Source organism: Pelobates fuscus, chromosome 10, assembly GCF_036172605.1.
Source record: "Pelobates fuscus isolate aPelFus1 chromosome 10, aPelFus1.pri, whole genome shotgun sequence".
Taxonomy (NCBI): domain Eukaryota; kingdom Metazoa; phylum Chordata; class Amphibia; order Anura; family Pelobatidae; genus Pelobates; species Pelobates fuscus.
In genome coordinates this window covers 39893445-39916034 of record NC_086326.1, presented here as the reverse complement: position 1 = coordinate 39916034, position 22590 = coordinate 39893445, and the positions used below count along the sequence as shown (strand labels likewise).

At 42.6% G+C, this 22590-nt stretch overlaps 1 protein-coding gene across 1 annotated transcript in view; it reads left to right on the top strand.

The window, feature by feature from the left end:
• PTPN6 (protein tyrosine phosphatase non-receptor type 6) overlaps positions 1-22590 on the top strand; it is a 77996-nt gene that overhangs the window by 41752 nt on the left and 13654 nt on the right. The window contains exons 4-5 of the mRNA XM_063435197.1: positions 19999-20179; positions 22152-22265. Coding sequence (XP_063291267.1) covers positions 19999-20179; positions 22152-22265 — 295 coding nt within the window. The remainder of the gene's footprint in view (positions 1-19998; positions 20180-22151; positions 22266-22590) is intronic.

Below are 22590 nucleotides of genomic sequence, written 5' to 3'. Positions count from 1 at the left end.
GGCAAAAAGCTCATGATGATGATACAAAGAATACAACTTGGTGGTCGGCTTCAAATGTCTCAGAACCATCTAACCCGTTTGCTAGATATGCCAATTTAAAGGACGTGTGGTTTGATCTATCCATCACATCTACCTGGAGAGCCCCAGCAAATTTGTACTGGATCTGTGGTAAGAAGGCCTATTCGGAGTTGCCACAGGACTGGGAAGGGGCATGTGTGTTGGGTATGCTCAAACCATCCTTCTTCTTGTTACCGATTGAAACAGGTGAGACTTTAGGTGTTAAAGTGTATGATGTGAATCATAGGAAGAAAAGGGGACCCATAGAGATAGGCATCTGGGAAGATAATGAATGGCCTCCCCAGCGTATCATAGACTATTATGGGCCAGCCACGTGGGCTGAGGATGGTACCTTTGGTTATAGAACCCCTATTTATATGCTCAACCGTATTATAAGATTACAGGCGGTGGTTGAGATTATCACAAATGAGACATCACAAGCGCTCAATCTTCTAGCGAAGCATAACACCAGGATGAGGACAGCAGTCTACCAAAATAGATTAGCCTTGGATTACCTTTTGGCAGTAGAGGGAGGTGTATGTGGGAAGTTTAACCTAAGCAATTGCTGTCTTCAAATAGATGACGAAGGGCAAGCAATAGCTGAGCTTACTAGCCATATGGTTAAACTAGCGCATGTGCCTACTCAGGTATGGAAAGGGTACAATCCAAGTAGTTGGTTTGGTAGCTGGTATGAGTGGTTTGGAGGGCTTAAGGCAGTGGTAGGTGGAGTCCTACTGATTTTACTGTTGTGTTTACTCCTACCGTGTCTTATACCCTTAGTAGTTAGGTCTGTGCAAAGCCTGATAGGAAGTATAGCAGAGAGGAAGGCTGCTGCACAGATAATGGCGATTTATAAGTATAAGGCTTTAGATCAAGGAGAATCAATGCAGGAAGATGAGTGTTAAAAGATTCACATCATAAGATAAGTCTGGTCTGGTTCAAGGTAACTTGCGGTGTAAGCAAAACTAAGGTTATGTGATGCCTCAAGTAATTGTAAAATATCAAGAGGCATCAAAGGGGGGAATGTGGTGGAATCTCGGTAAAAATAAATTTAGTAGGCCGAGATTACCACGTGGCATGTGTACGTGCATATGCTGACGTATCGATCAGTTAGTTGCACGTGGCAAGATACGATCAGTAGTGTACGGAGCATGTGCAAGAATACAGGATATAGTATTCCCCCTCCTCCATTGTGCTGGACAAGCCATGCGGTCAAACAGGAAGTTAATTCTTATTTGGGTTGATTGGTTAAGAGAATGTGCGGGTGGAGCTTAATATGGGAGGAGTTATATGCCTATATAAGGAGCCTGCACTATTGTCCGGGGCTCAGACTTTGCTGTATTTTGGTGACGCTAGTCCCTCTGAGTCCCGATCGGTGATCCAATAAAGAATCTCTTCCTTCCTGAAGAAACCTGTGTCCATCTCTCTGTGCTTGGCTTCCGTCAGTTTCTCCGGTATCAAAGGCACTTTATGCAAATGAACTTCCCAACATTCCTTTGTGTTACAAAATATTAGGTTTAGTGCCCATGATTTGCTATCCTCTCTGTAGCAGATACTACAGGTACTACTGCTTCTGAGTGCAAACAAATGACAACCTGGCTGTGAGTCCTCTACTTAAAGGACCACTATAGGCACCCAGACCACTTCAGCTCAATGAAGTGGTCTGGGTGCCAGGTCCATCTAGGGTTAACCCTGCCTGCTGTAAACATAGCAGTTTCAGAGAAACTGCTATGTCTACATATGGGTTAATCCAGCCTCTAGTGGCCGTCTCATTGACAGCCGCTAGAGGCGCTTCTACGCTTCTCACTGTGATTTTCACAGCGAGAAGACGCCAGCGTCCATAGAAAAGCATTGAGAATGCTTTCCTATGGACTGACTGAATGTGCGCATGGCTCTTACCACGCATGCGCATTCAGCCGGTGACGTCAGAAGAGGGAGGAGAGTCCCTAGCGCCGTTGATTTCATAGAAATAAATTATAGGAAAATCTAAAAGAATTAGCACTATCAAAAAAAGCAGAGTTCGTTATTGGGTTCAGTCAGTAGATGGAAGATAATTTTTATTTATACTACTACTGACACTATCTGGAAACTTTGCATAATTTCCAAAGTCCCCTGATGGTGACATCACCGCTGGGGGTTAAGTGGATGGGAAGAAGGGCAAGCAAAGGTGAGTTTTACATACCTGAACCTCTCCCTCATGGGCCCTGCCATCTGGCGGGTCCCCTTCTGCTCCTGGCGTATCAGCTGCCAGGATCCCACGTCACTGCTGTACTCTCGCGCATGCACGTTGGATCTTCCATAATTAAAGCTAATTTTCCTGCAGCCATCACTGCTGTTCAGTAAAATTCCAACACAATCAATATAAGTATTTCATAAAGTTTCTATCTTTATCAAATACCATTTTGCGGGGAATGGGGTGACGGTGCTGCTTTAAACATATGAACAGCAATATAGTAAGCTGAATTAATTATAAAACATGAACATTTGCAGAACCTCTAATATAAATATGACGCCTATTTGTGGTACTAGAATGGGCAGACTCATGTCCAGAGGAGCTAGACTTCCCTCTACTGGCCAGATATGGAACTTTGTTTAACCTTCCTACTTCACTGGAAGTCCATTCCAGGTGTTCACTACTCTTTAAATAACATTGTTGGCTTTTAACGCTTCGTCTGGAATGTTATTCTAGGTATCTACTACTTTATTTAATAACATTGGTAGCTTTTACCACTTTCAATGAAAGGCTGCTACAGACACAGGAGCTAAATAAACTTTCAATGAGGATCGATGAAGCATGTCACATTTTCATATTGTTATCATTATGACCCACTCTCCTCCCTGCATTTCCTGATTAACCCACTTGATGTTACAATAAGACTGCGGTTAATAATTACTGTTTATTGCAGACATCGTTTCTTGCTTTCCTAGCAGATGCCGTTTTCTCGGTGGTTGATAGCGCTGTGGGATGTTGTGTAAACATCTTGTAGTATGAGCATGGAAACAAAATGACTGAATGCAACGCAGTTAGTGATAATGACATTTAGTCCATAAAGCCTCACTCGCCCTATACTCTATGAATAATTGCCAGCCTATGTAGAGGGAAGGAATTCTCTGTCAGAATCTACTGGTCACTGATTTAATGCCTGTAAGTCAGCTTAAAATGTTGTCTCACCCTATGCTTACAAACACTACAGGGAGTTTCAATGGGTCATACAATTCATACAGTCAGGGAGAGTTCAGGATGTTGTAATCAATGTTAGCATTACATTAGCAGTGACTGATAAAGATTTAGATAAGAATTTAAAAATATCTTTATTTAGAAATGTATGATTTCACTGTATTTACTGTATGTGGGCAGTATGCTTAAATGCAGACATTATTTTTGCATCCTGCTGCCATTTTTAGTAAGCTGTGCTGCAAGTAATGCATTTAAGGTGCTTACAAATACCTGTAAGCAAGACATTTAACATTTTTATTTATCTATTTGTGTCACAATTTCTTGAAAACGTGAAAATTGCATTTTTTTCAAAAATAGTTAAAGGGTAAAGAAGAAACAATATGTAGAAAGTGTAATAACACACATAGAATAAATGAAGTTCCAACACCAACCAAAGTGAGCATTAACAGGAATTAGGCCAAAACAGTCAAACTGAAAACAGAATTAAAGGGACTCTCCAGTGCCAGGAAAATAATCAGTTTTCCTGGCACTGCAGGCCCCCTCTGTCAGGGTACCTGAGGTCTCTACCTTTGAGAAGGGTAGAGACTTAGTTGTTTATCCGTCTAGACACGCCATATCTACCGTTCCTCGCGGTTCATCCAGTCATTCTAACGCTGGCCGCAAGGGATCCGCTTCCTTTTCTAACATGACGCTCGATACGTGACGTCTTGACGCTATCCCGAGCGACCTGCCACTCTATTGGCTTTATCCAATCAGCAACCAGCTGAGGCGTGTCTACTCTCCGGACTCAGGGTATTTAAGCTTGCTTATCTCGTCAGCTCATTGCCCTGTCGTGGTTCTAGCTTGTCTAGTCACTCAGTGCTCTTGTATTCTAGTATTCTCTTTGGTTTTGACCCGGCTTGTTGTACTATTCTGCTTATCTCTGTTATCCCTCTGACCCGGCTTGTCTCTCGCTTACCTGTCTTCTCGTTCCCTCGACCTCGGCTTGTCTCTGACTATTCTCTGTTATTCTATGTACGTTAGTCCGGCCATTCTAAGGCCCGGTATACGTACCTTTCTACTGTTTGTACTCTGCGTGTTGGATCCCTGTCCCGATCCTGACATTACGACAGGGCCAATGGATCCTGCAGGTACAAACAGTCAGCTTGGTTCTTCCGACCCCAGGTTTGATGCCATGGAACACAGGATGGATCAGATGGCTCTAGCACTACAGGCGCTATTGTCTCGTGCTAGTAACCCACCAGAGGAGACACGTACTCCTTCGATCTCTCCTGTAAGTTCAGGCCTAGAAGTAGCTACTGTTGGGGCTTCTTCTCGTATTACTCCACCAGTACGTTATGGCGGTTCTCCTGAGAAGTGTCGTGGCTTTTTGAACCAGATCAGCATCCATTTCGAATTACAACCCCGCTCCTATCCTACAGATAGAGCGAAGGTTGGATTTATTGTTACGTTACTCATTGAAAAGGCTCTGCGATGGGCTAATCCTTTATGGGAGAATGATAACCCGTTAGTCTATAACTATAATGCCTTTGTAGCTGCTTTTAAAAGAACTTTTGACCCCCCTGGTAGGAAGGTCAATGCAGCTAGATTACTGTTGCGCCTTAGACAGGAAAATCGAACACTTGTGGATTATGCACTAGAGTTCAGATCCTTGGCGGCAGAGGTTAAGTGGAACGAACAGGCTTATATAGATGTATTTTTAAATGGGTTATCAGATGTAATCCTTGACGAAGTCGCTACTAGAGAGCTCCCTGAGAATTTGGAGGATTTAATTTCTTTTATCTCTCGCATTGATGAACGCTTAAGAGAGAGGCAGAACACTCGAGATAGGACTCATAGACCCTCCTTTAAACTAGCTCCTGCATTTCGAAATTCTGAGATCGAAACCTCACGTTTCCCTGAGCCTATGCAGATAGCTAATACTCACCTCACAGAGGAGGAGAGACAGTACAGGAGAAGGGAGGGTTTATGTATGTACTGTGGAGACAGAGGTCATCTACGCCTAAATTGTCCCAATCGTTCGGGAAACGCTCGCACCTAAGTTTCTCTAGAGGACAGGCCTTGGGTGTATCTATTTTGTCCTCTGTTCACAATTATAAAGATCACAGGCTTCTGCTACCCGTTTCTTTGACTTGGGAGAAGGGAGTAGTAAAAACCATGGCTTTGATTGATTCTGGAGCTGCTGAGAGCTTTATCGATCAAGTTTTTGTTAACAAGCATACTATCCCATCCCAGTTAAGGGAGACACCTCTGGCCGTTGAGGCCATAGATGGTAGACCTTTACTTGAGCCTGTTATTTTCCGTGAGACCATACCTATTAATTTAACTGTTGGTATCTTGCATGAGGAAGACCTACCCCTCTTGATCATTTCCTCTCCTTCTATTCCCATAGTCCTGGGGTACTCCTGGTTAAAGAAACATAACCCTATCATTAATTGGGAGTTAGGGGAGATAATCTCATGGGGTCAGAATTGTCAAGAGAAATGTTTGCGGAAGGTCTCGCCCCTTTGCTTGGCGAACACGTCGGCTAACTCCTCTAATCCTACAGAGACTCAAATACCACCTCAGTACCTGGATTTAAAGGCAGTATTTGATAAAAAGAGAGCCGATACTTTACCTCCACACAGATCCTTTGATTGCAAGATTAACCTACTCCCTGGTACCATGCCTCCCAGGGGTCATGTATACCCGTTATCTACTAAAGAGAATTCAGTTCTAGAGGAGTATATTCACGAGAATTTAGACAAGGGATTCATTAGGAGATCCTCCTCCCCTGCCGGGGCTGGATTTTTTTTTGTTAAAAAGAAGGATGGTTCACTTAGGCCTTGTATTGACTATCGAGGTTTGAACAAGATAACCATTAGGAATGCTTATCCCATTCCTTTGATCACCGAACTCTTTGATCGTTTAAAGGGTTCTACTATTTTCACCAAGTTAGATCTCAGAGGGGCATATAACTTGGTGAGAGTCCAGCAGGGACACGAGTGGATGACGGCGTTCAATACTCGTTACGGTCACTATGAATATACAGTTATGCCTTTTGGGTTATGTAATGCACCGGCTGTATTCCAGGATCTGATAAATGAGGTTCTTAGGGAATTTCAGCAGGAGTGTGTTATTGTATACCTGGACGATATACTCATACATTCTAGAGAGATTGAGACTCACCACGAACAGGTCAGAAGGGTTTTGCACAAACTTCTTCAACATGGTCTGTACTGCAAATTGGAGAAATGTAGTTTCGACCAATCCCAAGTAAATTTCCTCGGTTATGTGATCTCTGGGGAGGGATTTAAGATGGACCCGGATAAGCTCCAGTCCATTCTGGATTGGCCTCTACCCAAGGGTCTCAAGGCCGTTCAGAGATTTATTGGGTTCTCCAATTACTATAGGCGCTTTATTAAGGGTTATTCTTCTATTATTGCGCCCATCACCAATATGACCAAACAGGGGGTTGATACTAAGAATTGGTCTACGGAAGCTCTCCTTGCTTTCAAAACTCTCAAGGAGCTTTTTGCTTCCGCCCCAATTTTAGTTCACCCTAATACCACTCTTCCTTTCCTACTTGAGGTAGACGCCTCGGAGACTGGCGTAGGTGCTATCCTATCCCAAAGGCTAGGTGTGGATAAACCATTACATCCATGTGGATTTTTTTCTAAAAAATTGTCTGGTGCTGAGAGCAGATATGACATTGGTGACAGAGAACTACTAGCTGTTATCAAGGCTTTAAAAGAATGGAGACATTTATTGGAAGGGACATTACATCCTGTTACTATTTTAACGGATCACAAGAACTTGTCCTATATTGGAGAGGCCAAGCGATTGTCTTCCAGGCAAGCTCGTTGGTCGTTATTCCTCACCCATTTCAACTACGTTCTTACTTATAGGCCTGGTTCAAAGAATTCTAAAGCCGATGCTCTATCTCGCCAATATGAACCTTTGGCTTCTTCTGAACCGGTTCTGTCCTCTATAGTACCCCAATGCAACATTATTGCTAACACAAGTCTCAAAATCCAGTCTCCGTTGCTTGCCCAGATCTTGAACTTACAGCATCTGGCACCTGGACAGACTCCTGAGGGAAGAAAATTTGTTCCTCCTGAACTCCAACTGGAGCTCTTACAGTGTTTCCACGAAAGCAAGGTGGCTGGTCATCCTGGCATTCGCAAGACTTATTCCCTGATCTCCAAGGATTTCTGGTGGCCTTCCTTACGAAAGGATATTAAGGAGTTCGTCGGAGCTTGCGAGACTTGTACCAGGACTAAACAGCCTCACGCATCTCCTTGTGGTTTGTTGCTCCCCTTGGACATTCCTGAGAAACCATGGTCCTGTTTGGCCATGGACTTTATTGTGGATTTACCTGCCTCCAAGAGACAGACTGTTATTCTCACGGTGGTGGATAGATTCACTAAGATGGCTCATTTTGTGCCGTTGCCTAAACTCCCCACGTCTCCTGAATTGGCGGAGATTTTTGTAAGAGAAGTTTTTCGCTTACATGGGATACCTTCTGAAATCGTTTCTGATAGAGGCTCTCAATTTGTCTCACGATTCTGGAGATCCTTCTGTTCTCAATTAGGTATCAAATTTAACTTTTCCTCTGCATATCACCCTCAGTCTAACGGAGCCGCTGAGCGTACTAATCAAAAGATTGAACAATATCTGCGCTGCTTTGTTTCCGAACACCAGGATGATTGGGTCGGTTTGATTCCTTGGGCAGAGTTCGCACACAATAATCTCGTTTGTGATTCTACTCGTTCCAGCCCCTTCTTCATGAACTATGGCTTTCATCCCTCCATTTTTCCTTCGGTCTCTTCTTCCCAAGGAGTACCGTCGGTTGATGATCATGTCGCCAATCTGAAGAAGTTGTGGGATCAGACTCGTCAAATTCTTCTGCATAATTCTATGTTGTTCAAAAAACACGCTGATAAACACAGAAGGGCGGTTCCAGTTTTTGTTCCTGGGGATAGAGTATGGTTGAGTACTAAGAACATTCGTTTAAAAGTTCCCTCTATGAAATTTGCGCCTCGGTACATAGGTCCTTACAGGGTTTTGTCTCGTATCAACCCGGTTGCGTATCGCCTAGCTCTGCCGTCGGCCTTACGCATTCCCAACTCCTTTCATGTGTCTTTGCTGAAACCACTGATTTGCAACAGATTCTCCTCTACGGTTTCCTCGCCTCGTTCGGTTCAGGTGGACGGTCAGGAGGAGTACGAGGTCAACTCCATTATCAATTCCCGATTTTCCCGGGGAAGATTACAGTATCTGGTCAACTGGAAGGGATATGGTCCCGAGGAGAGGAGCTGGGTACCTCAGGAGGACGTCCATGCTCCTCGTCTCCGCAGGGCGTTTCACTCCCGCTTCCCATCTCGTCCCGGTTCATTCCGCCCGGTGGGCGTATCTGAGAGGGGGGGTACTGTCAGGGTACCTGAGGTCTCTACCTTTGAGAAGGGTAGAGACTTAGTTGTTTATCCGTCTAGACACGCCATATCTACCGTTCCTCGCGGTTCATCCAGTCATTCTAACGCTGGCCGCAAGGGATCCGCTTCCTTTTCTAACATGACGCTCGATACGTGACGTCTTGACGCTATCCCGAGCGACCTGCCACTCTATTGGCTTTATCCAATCAGCAACCAGCTGAGGCGTGTCTACTCTCCGGACTCAGGGTATTTAAGCTTGCTTATCTCGTCAGCTCATTGCCCTGTCGTGGTTCTAGCTTGTCTAGTCACTCAGTGCTCTTGTATTCTAGTATTCTCTTTGGTTTTGACCCGGCTTGTTGTACTATTCTGCTTATCTCTGTTATCCCTCTGACCCGGCTTGTCTCTCGCTTACCTGTCTTCTCGTTCCCTCGACCTCGGCTTGTCTCTGACTATTCTCTGTTATTCTATGTACGTTAGTCCGGCCATTCTAAGGCCCGGTATACGTACCTTTCTACTGTTTGTACTCTGCGTGTTGGATCCCTGTCCCGATCCTGACACCCTCTCCCTCCCACCTCCCAATCCCCGGTTGCTGAAGGGGTGAAAACCCCTTCAGTGACTTACCAGAGGCAGCGACATGTCCCACGTCGCTGCTTCTTCCTCCGTCGCCGCTCCTCCTTCTGACTGCGTCGGCCTGTGGACGAGACTGATCCCGCCCGCATGCGCATTAGAACTCTCCGTAGGAAAGCATTGAAAATGCTTGTCAATGCTTTCATATGGAGAATTGAGCGATGCTGGAGGTCCTAACACAGCGTGAGGACATCCAGCGACGCTCTAGCACAGGTTTCCTGTGCTATAATCCAGGAAGTGCCCTCTAGTGGCTGTCTCGTAGACAGCCACTAGAGGTGGAGTTAACCCTGAAATGTAATTATTGCAGTTTATAAAAAACGCAACAATTACACTTGCAGGGTTAAGGGTAGTGGGAGTTGGCACCCAGACCACTCCAATGGGCAGAAGTGGTCTGGGTGCCTGGAGTGTCCCTTTAAATTGGAGAATAATTCAAATTTGGCTACTTTGGTCTAAATTTTGAAATCCTCTTTGAATTCCTTGAAATGTTTACTTCATTAACCCCTTAAGGACACATGACATGTGTGACATGTCATGATTCCCTTTTATTCCAGAAGTTTGGTCCTTAAGGGGTTAAATAACACTGCAAAATGTGCAGTCATAATTCAAAATAATTCCTAATAACCCTTATGATGGCATTTTATCTGCGGTCAGTTTTCCATCCCATGTATGCCTCCATCTTTGCATCTAGTATTAGACCCTCTCCGAAATAAGTGCAACTATGTAATTCGCACGCCATTCGGATTTATTTATTGTTTTAATGTAAAATGAGTAATACCTGCAAATGGGTCATTCTCATACTTGTTTAATATCTAGTATCTAGCTTTTTAACCCCTTAAGCACCAAACTTATGGAGTAAAAGGGAATCATGACATGTCACACATGCCATGTGTCCTTAAGGGGTTAAATGTGTTTTTTTTCTTCTTCTAACCGCAACCTTATTGTCGTTATTCCTAAGAATATGATTTAAAATGAAAGAAATCTCAGTGTATTCTATCAAACACTTTCTAAATAAAGAAAACAGCATTAACATGTTCCTATAGCACTAAATACGTTTAAGAGGGGGATAAAATGAGTAGGTTGCTAGGCAACTGTTTGCAGGCATTCTGACTTGTACAATAGAGAGGAATAGGATAGAGAGGTTTACCATAGAGACCTATGCATGTATTAGACACAATGCAAGTTTGGTCTTTTTTTGTTTTGTTTAAACTAAATTGCAGTGAATTTAAATATTTGCCTCCTTTGAGACTTTTATATAACCCTTTACTTTGATGTTTGTTGCCATGGTCTCCTCCCAGAAGAATTTTGTTTTTATTTATTTTGGTATTTAATATTTTTTACATGAAAACAATATCTACATAGAGTTATTCATTAAACTGGCCCTTGTGAAAGTAGTGGAAATCATCTAAATTCTAACAGTGTGCCAATTCTACAACTTTGGCAAATATTTGAAATTTCCGATTAGTTACCAGTTTATTACTTTGTGAGAGTTGTCATGTTCTCAAGATGGTCCAGAGATGCAGAAACACACCTCCCAAGTGTTCCTTTTAAGGAGGAACAGTCCCTATTTTGGGTCCAAAACCCACTTTTTTATCTTAATGTCTCTTAGGAGCTACACGTGGTTGGTGTGTCTGCGCGTATAACAGAGCTCCACAGCAATAATACTCCCAGCTATGTGTCTGAGTGTATAACAGAGCTCCACAGCAATAATACTCCCAGTAATGTGTCTGAGTGTATGACAGAGCTCCACAGCAATGATACTCCCAGTAATGTGTCTGAGTGTATAAAATAGCTCCACAGCAATGATACTCCCAGTAATGTGTCTGAGTGTATAAAATAGCTCCACAGCAATGATACTCCCAGTAATGTGTCTGAGTGTATAAAATAGCTCCACAGCAATGATACTCCCAGTAATGTGTCTGAGTGTATAAAATAGCTCCACAGCAATGATACTCCCAGTAATGTGTCTGAGTGTATAACAGGGCTCCACAGCAATAATACTCCTTAGTAATGTGTCTTTAAACTACAATAAATGTGTTTAGAAATCAGTTTGTGTAAATAAGATACAATGTTCTTGTTCTAAATTACATTTTAGTTGCATAAATAGTTTTTAGTAAGTCACAAAAATATGACCCACACTCACATAGCTAAAATTAAAGTGTCCCTCTTTTAACATTTGAAATGTTGGGGGGAATGCAAAAACAATAAAGTCTTTTTTTTTTTTAAATAACATATACAGAATAATGATTAACAAGTATTACAGGTTTTGTTTAAGAATTGGATCATTCTTTAGAGATTTGAAGGGCTATTCACTAAAGAGAGAAATTGGTGGGAATTCACAAAGAATTTTAAATTTAAGGGTAAAGTAGCCGACCTGCAAGAATTCTCCATGTCAGCTATTCTTCCAGTTCAGCTACTTTGTCCTTAAATCTGAAATCCACTTTTAATTTCCAACAATTCTAACTTTGGTAAATAACCGTGCTGATGTTTTCTGGAAGGATGTGGTGCTCAATATGAGAAAATGCATTGACCGCTTCCTTATTATAGCAGGGAACAGAGAGCAAGGTACTGTAAGCAATCCTTCAAATTAATGGGCTGTGGGGAGTGAGGCTGATATTCAGGGCCGTCTATAATATGAATAGGACCCTGGGCAAAGCATTTTCTTGGGCCCCCTAGGCCCTGACCCTTGCCCCCCCCCCCCAATTACGCCCAACCCCCAATCACACTGACAGACCTTCTGACACATACACACACAGACAGATAAATTAAAACATTCGCAGATACATACTGACACACATACACTGACACACAAATATATACTTATATACATTCAGACATACTGACACACAGACACATTCACTGACAGATATACTGAAACACACACAGACATATACACTGACAGATGTATTGACACACACACAGGGATACTGACACACACAGACATACTGACACACACAGGCATACCAACATACACACCGACAGGCATGCTGACACACACACACACACTGACATACACACAGACATACTGATATACACACACAAACATACTGACACACACACGCACACAGACATACTGACATACACACACACACACACACACACACAGACATACTGACATACACACACAAACATACTGACATACACATACACACACAGACATACTGACACACACACACACAGACATACTGACATACACAGACACTGACATACACACACAGACATGACACACACACACAAAGACATACTGACACACACACACACATGCATACTGACATACACACACAGACATACTGACACACACACACAGACATACTGACATACACACACAAACATACTGACACGCACACAGAGACATACTGACATACACAAACATACTGACACACACAGACAGACATACTGACACACACACACAAACATACTGACACACACACAGACATACTACTGACAAACACACACACACATTTAGCCACCATCCGGGTTCTTACCTTTTCCTGGAGGGTGGTTTCCCTGGGGTCCAGTGGCAGGCTGAGGCAGATGGGAGTTCTCCTCTGGAACTCCCCTCCTCCTGCCTTTCTCCTCCCGCGCGGCTATTATCTCCGGTGGGAGGAAGTGACGCGCGGCACTCACTTCCTCCCAGCCGGTACAGGAAGGGGCCCGGTCGCGCTATTTAAGCGTAACAGCGCCCGACTGGGCCCCTGCTCACACATGCTTACCGGGTGGCCCTTAGTGCATGGGCCACCCGGAGGGCCTCCTTAATTGGCGGGCTGGGTACATGGGGGCAGCGCAAATCGCGGGGCCCACGGGGCAGCTGCTCTGGGGCCCCCCAGGAGCAACTGGGCCCGGGGCAGCTGCCCCGTTTGCCCCGCGCTAAAGACGGCCCTGCTGATATTGCCTGGGTGATATGGGAACTTCCTGGACGTGTGGGTAGGAACCTGGCAAGTCAAAGGTAAACCTACAACTGAGTTTTTGTCTTAGAAACATCGAAACATAGAATGTGATGGCAGATAAAAACCATTCGGCCTATCTAGTCTGCCCAATTTTCTAGATACTTTTATTAGTCCCTAGCCTTATCTTATAGTTAGGATAGCCTTATGCCTATCCCACGCATGCTTAAACTCCTTTACTGTGTTAACCTCTACCACTTCAGCTAGAAGGCTATTCCATGCATCCACTACCTCTCAGTAAAGTAATACTTCCTGATATTATTTTTAAACCTTTGTCCCTCTAATTTAAGACTATGTCCTCTTGTTTTACTAGTTTTTCTTCTTTTAAATATAGTCTCCTCCTTTACTGTGTTGATTCCCTTTATGTATTTAAATGTTTCTATCAGATCCCCCCGTCTTGTCTTTCCTCTAAGCTATACATGTTAAGATCCTTTAAACAAAATTATTTTTTAATTATTTTAATTGTAATACGTCACAATGATGAGTAGTGTAATCACATTTATGGAAAATTATAGAGAATGTTCTGTATACTGAAACTTACAATAACAGCGTTTATAAAGGGTTTGCTTCTGAGTAAAGCACCAGATATTGTATCCAAACGTGTAGACCAAATTAAAGGTTGATGTCTAACCACAGTTTAAGCTATATAGAGGAGCTAGTTTGGTAACAGAGGCTTTTATGCTGCGTATTTTGTGCCGTGGGTTCTGAAATCTTAGTATAATGATCTTATGGATTTATTTCTTCTTCAATTGTAAATTCATCTAATTTTTTAAATTGTATATATTGCGATATGTTCGCAACGACTTGCTGATTTTAGCCAAAAGTGGGTGAGATTGAATAAAATGTCACTTGAACTGGAGACTGGTTTCAAATCAGCTATTGCGGCTTCCGTTTTACAAGTCACGGGTAAATTCGCCATGTCTCCCCCCCCATTATATACATTGTTTAGCTAAGCAGTATTTTATTTTGTGGTCAAACAGAGCCACCTAGTGGAAAATGGGATAATCACTATGAGCACAAATAATGCACAATAAGAAATGCCAGTGATTGTGAGAATTGTTTTTTAAAAGTTCCAGGTTGTGGATCAAAACATTATTAAAGTACATACATTTTATTATTTTCTTTTTTTTTCTTGTATAATAATAATAAAATCGATGTTCAAAATCTTTGACCATTTATTTAATTCTGAGTATTTGATGGGATTCCACCCATGAGAAGTTGTTTTGTTGCACGTTTTCTCCTTCTCGTAGACAGCAAGTCAGACTTTCACTTTCATAAATGTGTCTGTTTCGTATAATTACCCATAATTGCCAAAAATAAAAGTGATATTAGGAACATAGAAACATAGAATGTGACGGCAGATAAGAACCATTCGGCCCATCTAGTCTGCCCAGTTTTCGAAATACTTTCATTAGTCCCTGGACTTATCTTATAGTTAGGATAGCCTTATGCCTATCCCACGCATGCTTAAACTCCTTTACTGTGTTAACCTCTACCACTTCAGCTGGAAGGCTATTCCATGCATCCACTACCTCTCAGTAAAGTAATACTTCCTGATATTATTTTTAAACCTTTGTCCCTCTAATTTAACACTATGTCCTCTTGTTGTGGTAGTTTTTCTTCTTTTAAATATAGTCTCCTCCTTTACTGTGTTGATTCCCTTTATGTATTTAAATGTTTCTATCATATCCCTCCTGTCTCGTCTTTCCTCCAAGCTATACATGTTAAGATCCTTTAAACAGCTGGTTACTCATTAATGGGCTTACCTTTACTCCTTACTCCTATTGTGTACCAGAGCGCTGTTTATACTATAGGCTATTGGATCCTGTACGTGTTAAGGCTTCCTTAGGGATACTGTGCCTCTACCTAAACCCCATTTTGCTAAATATTGTCTCCTCTCTATGGTACCACAACCACTGTGAGACACTATCCCTGTCCATTTGATTGATTCTTTAGTAATCGTGTTATTTATACTGTGCTCCTATGGGCTATATCCAGTGATTTATCTCCAGTTGTACTATTATTGTACTTCACAATATCACGGGCTCCCACTACACTACTTTATCTAAGATTACTATTAGATCCAGCCAAAAGTTTTTTACTAGGTGTTGGTTTTCATTGTTTCACGCATTATTCTGGTGTGTTATTATATATATTTTTTCTAATAAAGGTTTTTCCTATTTATGTGACGTCCCAATTTAGGAGGTATTCCCTAGTGGATCTGTGTTCCCACCTGCTTTATGCAAGTTGGTTTCATATTCCACTTGTCTTTTTCTGTGCCTATTGTATTCGGGGTTAAGCCCCTTATACCTCCTGTAACCCTACTTAGGTATTGGTGGTGGAGTTCTCCACTACCGATTCCTCCTCTTTTTTTCATGTTAAGATCCTTTAACCTTTCCTGGTAAGTTTTATCCTGCAATCCATGAACCAGTTTAGTAGCCCTTCTTTGAACTCTCTCTAAGGTATCAATATCCTTCAGAAGATATGGTCTCCAGTACTGTGTACAGTACTCCAAGTGAGGTTTCACCAGTGTTCTGTACAATGGCATGAGCACTTCCCTCTTTCTACTGCTAATACCTCTCCCTATACAACCAAGCATTCTGCTAGCATTTCCTGCTGCTCTGTTGTCTGCCTACCTTTAAGTCATCAGAAATAATCACCCCTAAATCCCTTTCCTCAGATGTTGAGGTTAGGACTCTATCAAATATTCTGTACTCTGCCCTTGGGTTTTTACGTCCAAGATGCATTATCTTGCACTTATCCACATTAAATGTTGCCACAACTCTGACCATTTTTCTAGTTTACCTAAATCATTTGCCATTTTGCTTTTCCCTCCTGGAACATCAACCCTGTTACATATCTTAGTATCATCCGCAAAAAGACACACCTTGCCATCAAGACCTTCTGCAATATCACTAATATATATATATTATATAATATATAATATAATATATAATATCATATATATAAATATTAAAGAGAATGGGTCCAAGTACAGATCCCTGAGGTACCCCACTGGTGACAAGCCCAAGCTTCGAATATACTCCATTGACTACAACCCTCTGTTGCCTGTCACTCAGCCACTGCCTTACCCATTCAACAATATTGGAATCCAAACTCAAAGATTGCAGTTTATTGATAAGCCTTCTATGTGCAACAGTGTCAAAAGCCTTACTGAAATCTAGGTAAGCAATGTCTACTGCACCACCCTGATCTATAATTTTAGTTACCCAATCAAAAAAATCAAAAAGATTAGTTTGGCATGATCTCCCTGAAGTAAACCCATGTTGTCTCTGATCTTGAAATCCATGTGCTTTTAGATGTTCAACAATCCTATCCTTTAACATGGTTTCCATCACTTTCCATCACAGTAAGGCTCACAGTAAGGCTTACTGGCCTATAGTTGCCCGACTCCTTCCTACTACCTTTCTTGTGAATGGGCACAACATTCGCTAACTTCCAATCTTCTGGGACTACTCCTGTTAACAATGATTGGCTAAATAAATCTGTTAATGGTTTTGCTAGTACACCACTAAGCTCTTTTTTTTTTTTTAATTCTTTATTTTTGTAGTGCAAGGATGAACAGACATGTTGAAGAAGACATGGATTATAATTGCATTAAATTTACATCAATACAATATTGCTTATCCTGTTGTGGTTCGTGGTAGCATTGCACTCTTTTTTTTTTTTAGTTAACTTGTGTGAATACGAATAAGAGTTCACTTTTGCAGTGGGTTGTTTGTCAGGGTTCTCACATGCTGTAGTAGTTTCGAGGGTAGGTCAGGTAAGGTAGGGTGGGCTTTGTGCCGGGTTCGTTGTCTAGTGAGGTGTCTAGGCTTGATCTGTGTGGTAAATACCGTGTTCAAAGGGGCTATGAGGTGTGCCTCGGGTTGTGTCGGGTTAGTCTTTTCGGCCTTGTCGGGTCTAGCCCCGTTTTGCGTGATTGGTCGTGGAGGTGGGTACCTTGCGGGGAAAGGGAGAGTTTGGGGATTGCTTCCTACGTCCGTGTAGACGGAGACTGTATGCTGTCAGCCCTGGAGTGGGGGAAGTCCCTTCTATGTCATTAGAGTAAGCCCGTCCTGTTTTACCTTTCTCTTCCCTCTGGGCCCTCTGCTCTCCGGTGGGTCTATTGGTGGGAGGTCGGTCTTGTGGCCTCCGGGGGGAGGAGGTGGGTTGCACCCGTGTGCGGTGGGGCCCAGGGGTAGGTCTCGGTGGTATGAGGGTTTGTGGGTAGGAGTGCAACCCTCCTCTACCTGTACCTCGGTTTCCTATACTTATGTGGTGGAGAGTGACTGTTACTTGCGTGAGCGATTGAGTGTTGCGGGCGTGGCCGTGTGCGCGTTTCCCCAAAACTCTGGAGTGGGGGGGTGGAGGGGTGGAGGGGTTGTCGGGTGCTTTTTGTGAGTACCGTGGTAGGGTAACAATAAAACAAATATATCAGCGAGAAACGAGAAATAACAAAATAAGCTACACAGAGTAAAATTACGAGCAACTGAAAGTAAGAAAGAAATTGTTATACATAGACTGTTCGTCTATGGCTCAGTCCCTTATTTGTGCATGAGCTGGTTCAGAGTTATCCCCTATTCAGGTCTCCGATGAGGAATTGCTCCACTGTCGCGGTACAAAGGGGGTCACCGTGTCGGGGTTCCATGATCCGTGCGTGGTGGTGCCCGGGGTGTTGTGGACAGGTGCTTCCATCCCTAAGGCCGTGTAGAGTGCCTGCGCCTCCGTGGGTGCCTGGATTACGTGGGTAGCTCCATTTTGGGTGACGAGTAGGGTGCCTTGTGTTCCCCAGCGGTATGGCACTCCCTTGTTCCGGAGGTGAGTGGTAATGGGGCCCATTTGTCTGCGCCACTGCAGTGTTGCTCTTGTTAGGTCTTGAAAGAAGTTTAGTGAGGCGTCTTCAAACTGCAGTGGGGTTTTGCCTCGTATTGCCGCCATAATAAGGCCTTTGTCGTTTGCTGAGACGCATCGGATGATTACATCCCTTGGCTCAGGGGCAGAGGACCTGGTTATGCTGGTGAGTCGGAAAATGCCATCCAGCGTGATTTTCTTGGCTACCGCTGATGGGAGTAGAGCTGCCAGTAGCCTCCTGACATAGTGTGGGAGTTCTTCAGCTCCCACTGCTGCTGGAATGCCTCTTATTTTTATATTGTTCCGTCGCAGTTGGTCTTCGAGGTTTGTCAGCCGTTGTTGCAGTGCCTGGTGGTGGTTGTTGAGCTGTTGTACTGGGGTCTTGAGACGGGATATTTCTGTTTGCACATCCTGGATGTTTCCCTCCATGGCCTGGATGCGATCTGTGTTTGCCTGTATTTCCGTGCGTACACGTGCAAGGTCGGCAGCCATCATTTTGTGGAGGTCTGCGAGGAGTAATTTAAGGTCACCTTTAGTGGTCGGTGCCATGCTATCCTCTTGCTGTAGGCTGAGGGATGTCTCAGGGTGGGGTGATTGCCCGGTATCCTTGTCTCCGCTCCCGGTTCGCGGAAGTGGAGTCGCTGTGGTGTAGGCGGCCTCCATTGTTGGTGTCTTTGGGGCTGCGGGTTTTTGGAGCATAACTCCTATGTCCCTGTCAGGTTTTTGAGTCCGTCGTTTCATTGTGGGGTCGTCTGGCAGCGGGGATGACCAGAGCTGCTCCGGGGAGCCTGTGCTGTGTACTCCAATGAGGGAGTCGAGGAAAGAGTTTAGGCCTTGAGGCGTCTGATTGCGGTAGGCCCCAGATCTGCGCTTCTGCCTGTTTTTCCCCGGGGTGTACTGAAAGGGCATCTGTCGATGCGGGGTGAAGCCCTGAGTTCAGTTTTCGTATTTTTGTAGTTGGATGGCGTGTCGGGTAGGGGATATTTGGTAGATTTTGTTGGGCCTGCAAGGAACTCAAAGAAATGGCGACCGTTCAGTTTCATGCGTTGGCCACGCCCCCCCACTAAGCTCTTTTAATAGCTTTGGGTGTATTCCATCAGGTCCCATTGACTTATTTGTCTATTAAATGCTATAGGGTATGGTTATGGAGTAATAGGAGGAGTTATAGGGAGAGGTTATATGGAGTAAAAGGAGTTATAGGGAGAGGTTATATGGAGTAATAGGAGTTATAGGGAGAGGTTATATGGAGTAATAGGAGGAGTTATAGGGAGAGGTTATATGGAGTAATAGGAGGAGTTATAGGGAGAGGTTATATGGAGTAATATGAGTTATAGGGAGAGGTTATATGGAGTAATAAGAAGGGTTATAGGTAGCAGTTATACAGTGTAATGGGAGGGATTTCAGTTAGTAGTTATATAGGGTAATTCGAGGGGTAATAGGTAGCAGTTATATAGGGTAATGAGAGGGGTTACAGGTAGAGGTTATATAGGGTAATGAGAGGGGTTACAGGTAGAGGTTATATAGGGTAATGAGAGGGGTTACAGGTAGAGGTTATATAGGGTAATGAGAGGGGTTACAGGTAGAGGTTATATAGGTTAATGTGAGGGTTACAGGTAGCAGTTATATAGGGTAATGAGAGGGGTTATAGGTAGCCGTTATATAGGTTAATGTGAGGGTTACAGGTAGCAGTTATATAGGGTAATGAGAGGGGTTACAGGTAGAGGTTATATAGGGTGATGGGAAGGATAAAAGGTAGTAGTTATATGGAATAATGAGGAGTTAAAGCAAGGATTATATGTAGTAATAGGAGTTTAGAAGCCATAGGACAATAGGAGATGTTCTGGCAGAAGGTTTATGATGCAATATGAAGTTTCCTGAAGACCTTACATAGAATTAAAACATTTAATTTTGTCCTGTGCTTCCACAGGTGGTATCATGGCTATGTCTCCGGCTCCGACTCTGAAAGGCTGCTACAGGACCAGGGCGAGCCATGGACATTTCTGGTGAGAGAGAGTCGCAGTAACCCCGGAGACTTTGTGATCTCCGTTCTGACCGAGGAGCAGAGAGATGGACATTACAAAGTAACGCACATCAAAATATACTGCCAGGTATAATCTGTGTATAGCCTGCAATGTACAGTGATCACGAGAGGGAGGGGGAACATGGGTTATTGCTTATCCTGGCCAATAGCATACAGGGGTTGTAGGCTGCTGCCTCTGAGCATATAAAGTGCACCGATCCCAAAATACAAATCTATATACCCCCTATAATATGCACCAATCCTATAATACAAATCTATATACCCTCTATAATGTGCACCGATCCTATAATACAAATCTATATACCCTCTATAATGTGCACTGATCCTATAATACAAATCTATATACCCTCTATAATGTGCACCGATCCTATAATACAAATCTATATACCCTCTATAATGTGCACCAATCCTATAATACAAATCTATATACCCTCTAATGTGCACCAATCCTAGAATACAAATCTATATACCCTCTATAATGTGCACCGATCCTATAATACAAATCTATATACCCTCTATAATGTGCACCGATCCTATAATACAAATCTATATACCCTCTATAATGTGCACCGATCCTATAATACAAATCTATATACCCTCTATAACGTGCACCGATCCTAGAATATAAATCTATATACCCTCTATAATGTGCACCGATCCTATAATACAAATCTATATACCCTCTAATGTGCACCAATCCTAGAATACAAATCTATATACCCTCTATAATGTGCACCGATCCTATAATACAAATCTATATACCCTCTATAATGTGCACCGATCCTATAATACAAATCTATATACCCTCTATAATGTGCACCGATCCTATAATACAAATCTATATACCCTCTATAATGTGCACCGATCCTAGAATATAAATCTATATACCCTCTATAATGTGCACCGATCCTATAATACAAATCTATATACCCTCTATAATGTGCACCGATCCTATAATACAAATCTATATACCCTCTATAATGTGCACCGATCCTATAATACAAATCTATATACCCTCTATAATGTGCACCGATCCTATAATACAAATCTATATACCCTCTATAATGTGCACCGATCCTATAATAAAAATCTATATACCCTCTATAATGTGCACCGATCCTATAATGCAAATCTATATACCCTCTATAATGTGCACCGATCCTATAATACAAATCTATATACCCTCTATAATGTGCACCGATCCTATAATACAAATCTATATACCCTCTATAATGTGCACCGATCCTATAATACAAATCTATATACCCTCTATAATGTGCACCGATCCTATAATACAAATCTATATACCCTCTATAATGTGCACCGATCCTAGAATACAAATCTATATACCCTCTATAATGTGCACCGATCCTAGAATACAAATCTATATACCCTCTATAATGTGCACCGATCCTAGAATACAAATCTATATACCCTCTATAATATGCACCGATCCTATAATACAAATCTATAAACCCTCTATAATGTGCACCGATCCTATAATACAAATCTATATACCCTCTATAATGTGCACCGATCCTATAATACAAATCTATATACCCTCTATAATGTGCACTGATCCTATAATACAAATCTATATACCCTTTATAATGTGCACCGATCCTAGAATATAAATCTATATACCCTCTATAATGTGCACCGATCCTATAATACAAATCTATATACCCTCTATAATGTGCACCGATCCTATAATACAAATCTATATACCCTTTATAATGTGCACCGATCCTATAATACAAATCTATATACCCTCTATAATGTGCACTGATCCTATAATACAAATCTATATACCCTTTATAATGTGCACCGATCCTAGAATACAAATCTATATACCCTCTATAATGTGCACCGATCCTATAATACAAATCTATATACCCTCTATAATGTGCACCGACCCCCGTAATACTAATAATATGATTTCCATACTCTCTGTGTGAGATCACTGGAGTTACTATATTTTTGCTTATGTAAGGACCACACAGCATACAATGTATTGGTGACTCACGCTGTCTCTGCAGGGCGGCAAATACTATCTCGGAGATGTAAAGTTTGATTCCCTTACTGATCTTATAGAGGAATACAGGAAGAAACACATAGAGGAAATGTCTGGAACCCATGTGTTCTTGAAAAAGGTGAGTGTGAGCACTAGCAAGCAGTGTGTGCAGCTCTTTAACATCAAATGCCAAAGATCCCCAGTAATCTCTGTTTTGGGGTTTCCACTGCCCCTAAACCTTTCGCTGCCAGCCTGCCACCGACCTGGGCTACACAATATGCCCCACTCAGCATACACAGGGGAATATTTATTAACAGAATTATCTAGCTGTTACCATTATCAAATTCTGCCTTTCTCCATCTGTTTTTGCTGTTGATCCAAAAAAGACAAAAAAAAACCTGTTTGAAGCCTTTCCAATTGTTCAACAAACTAGGAAAAAAATCCTTCTCAAACCCAGAATGACA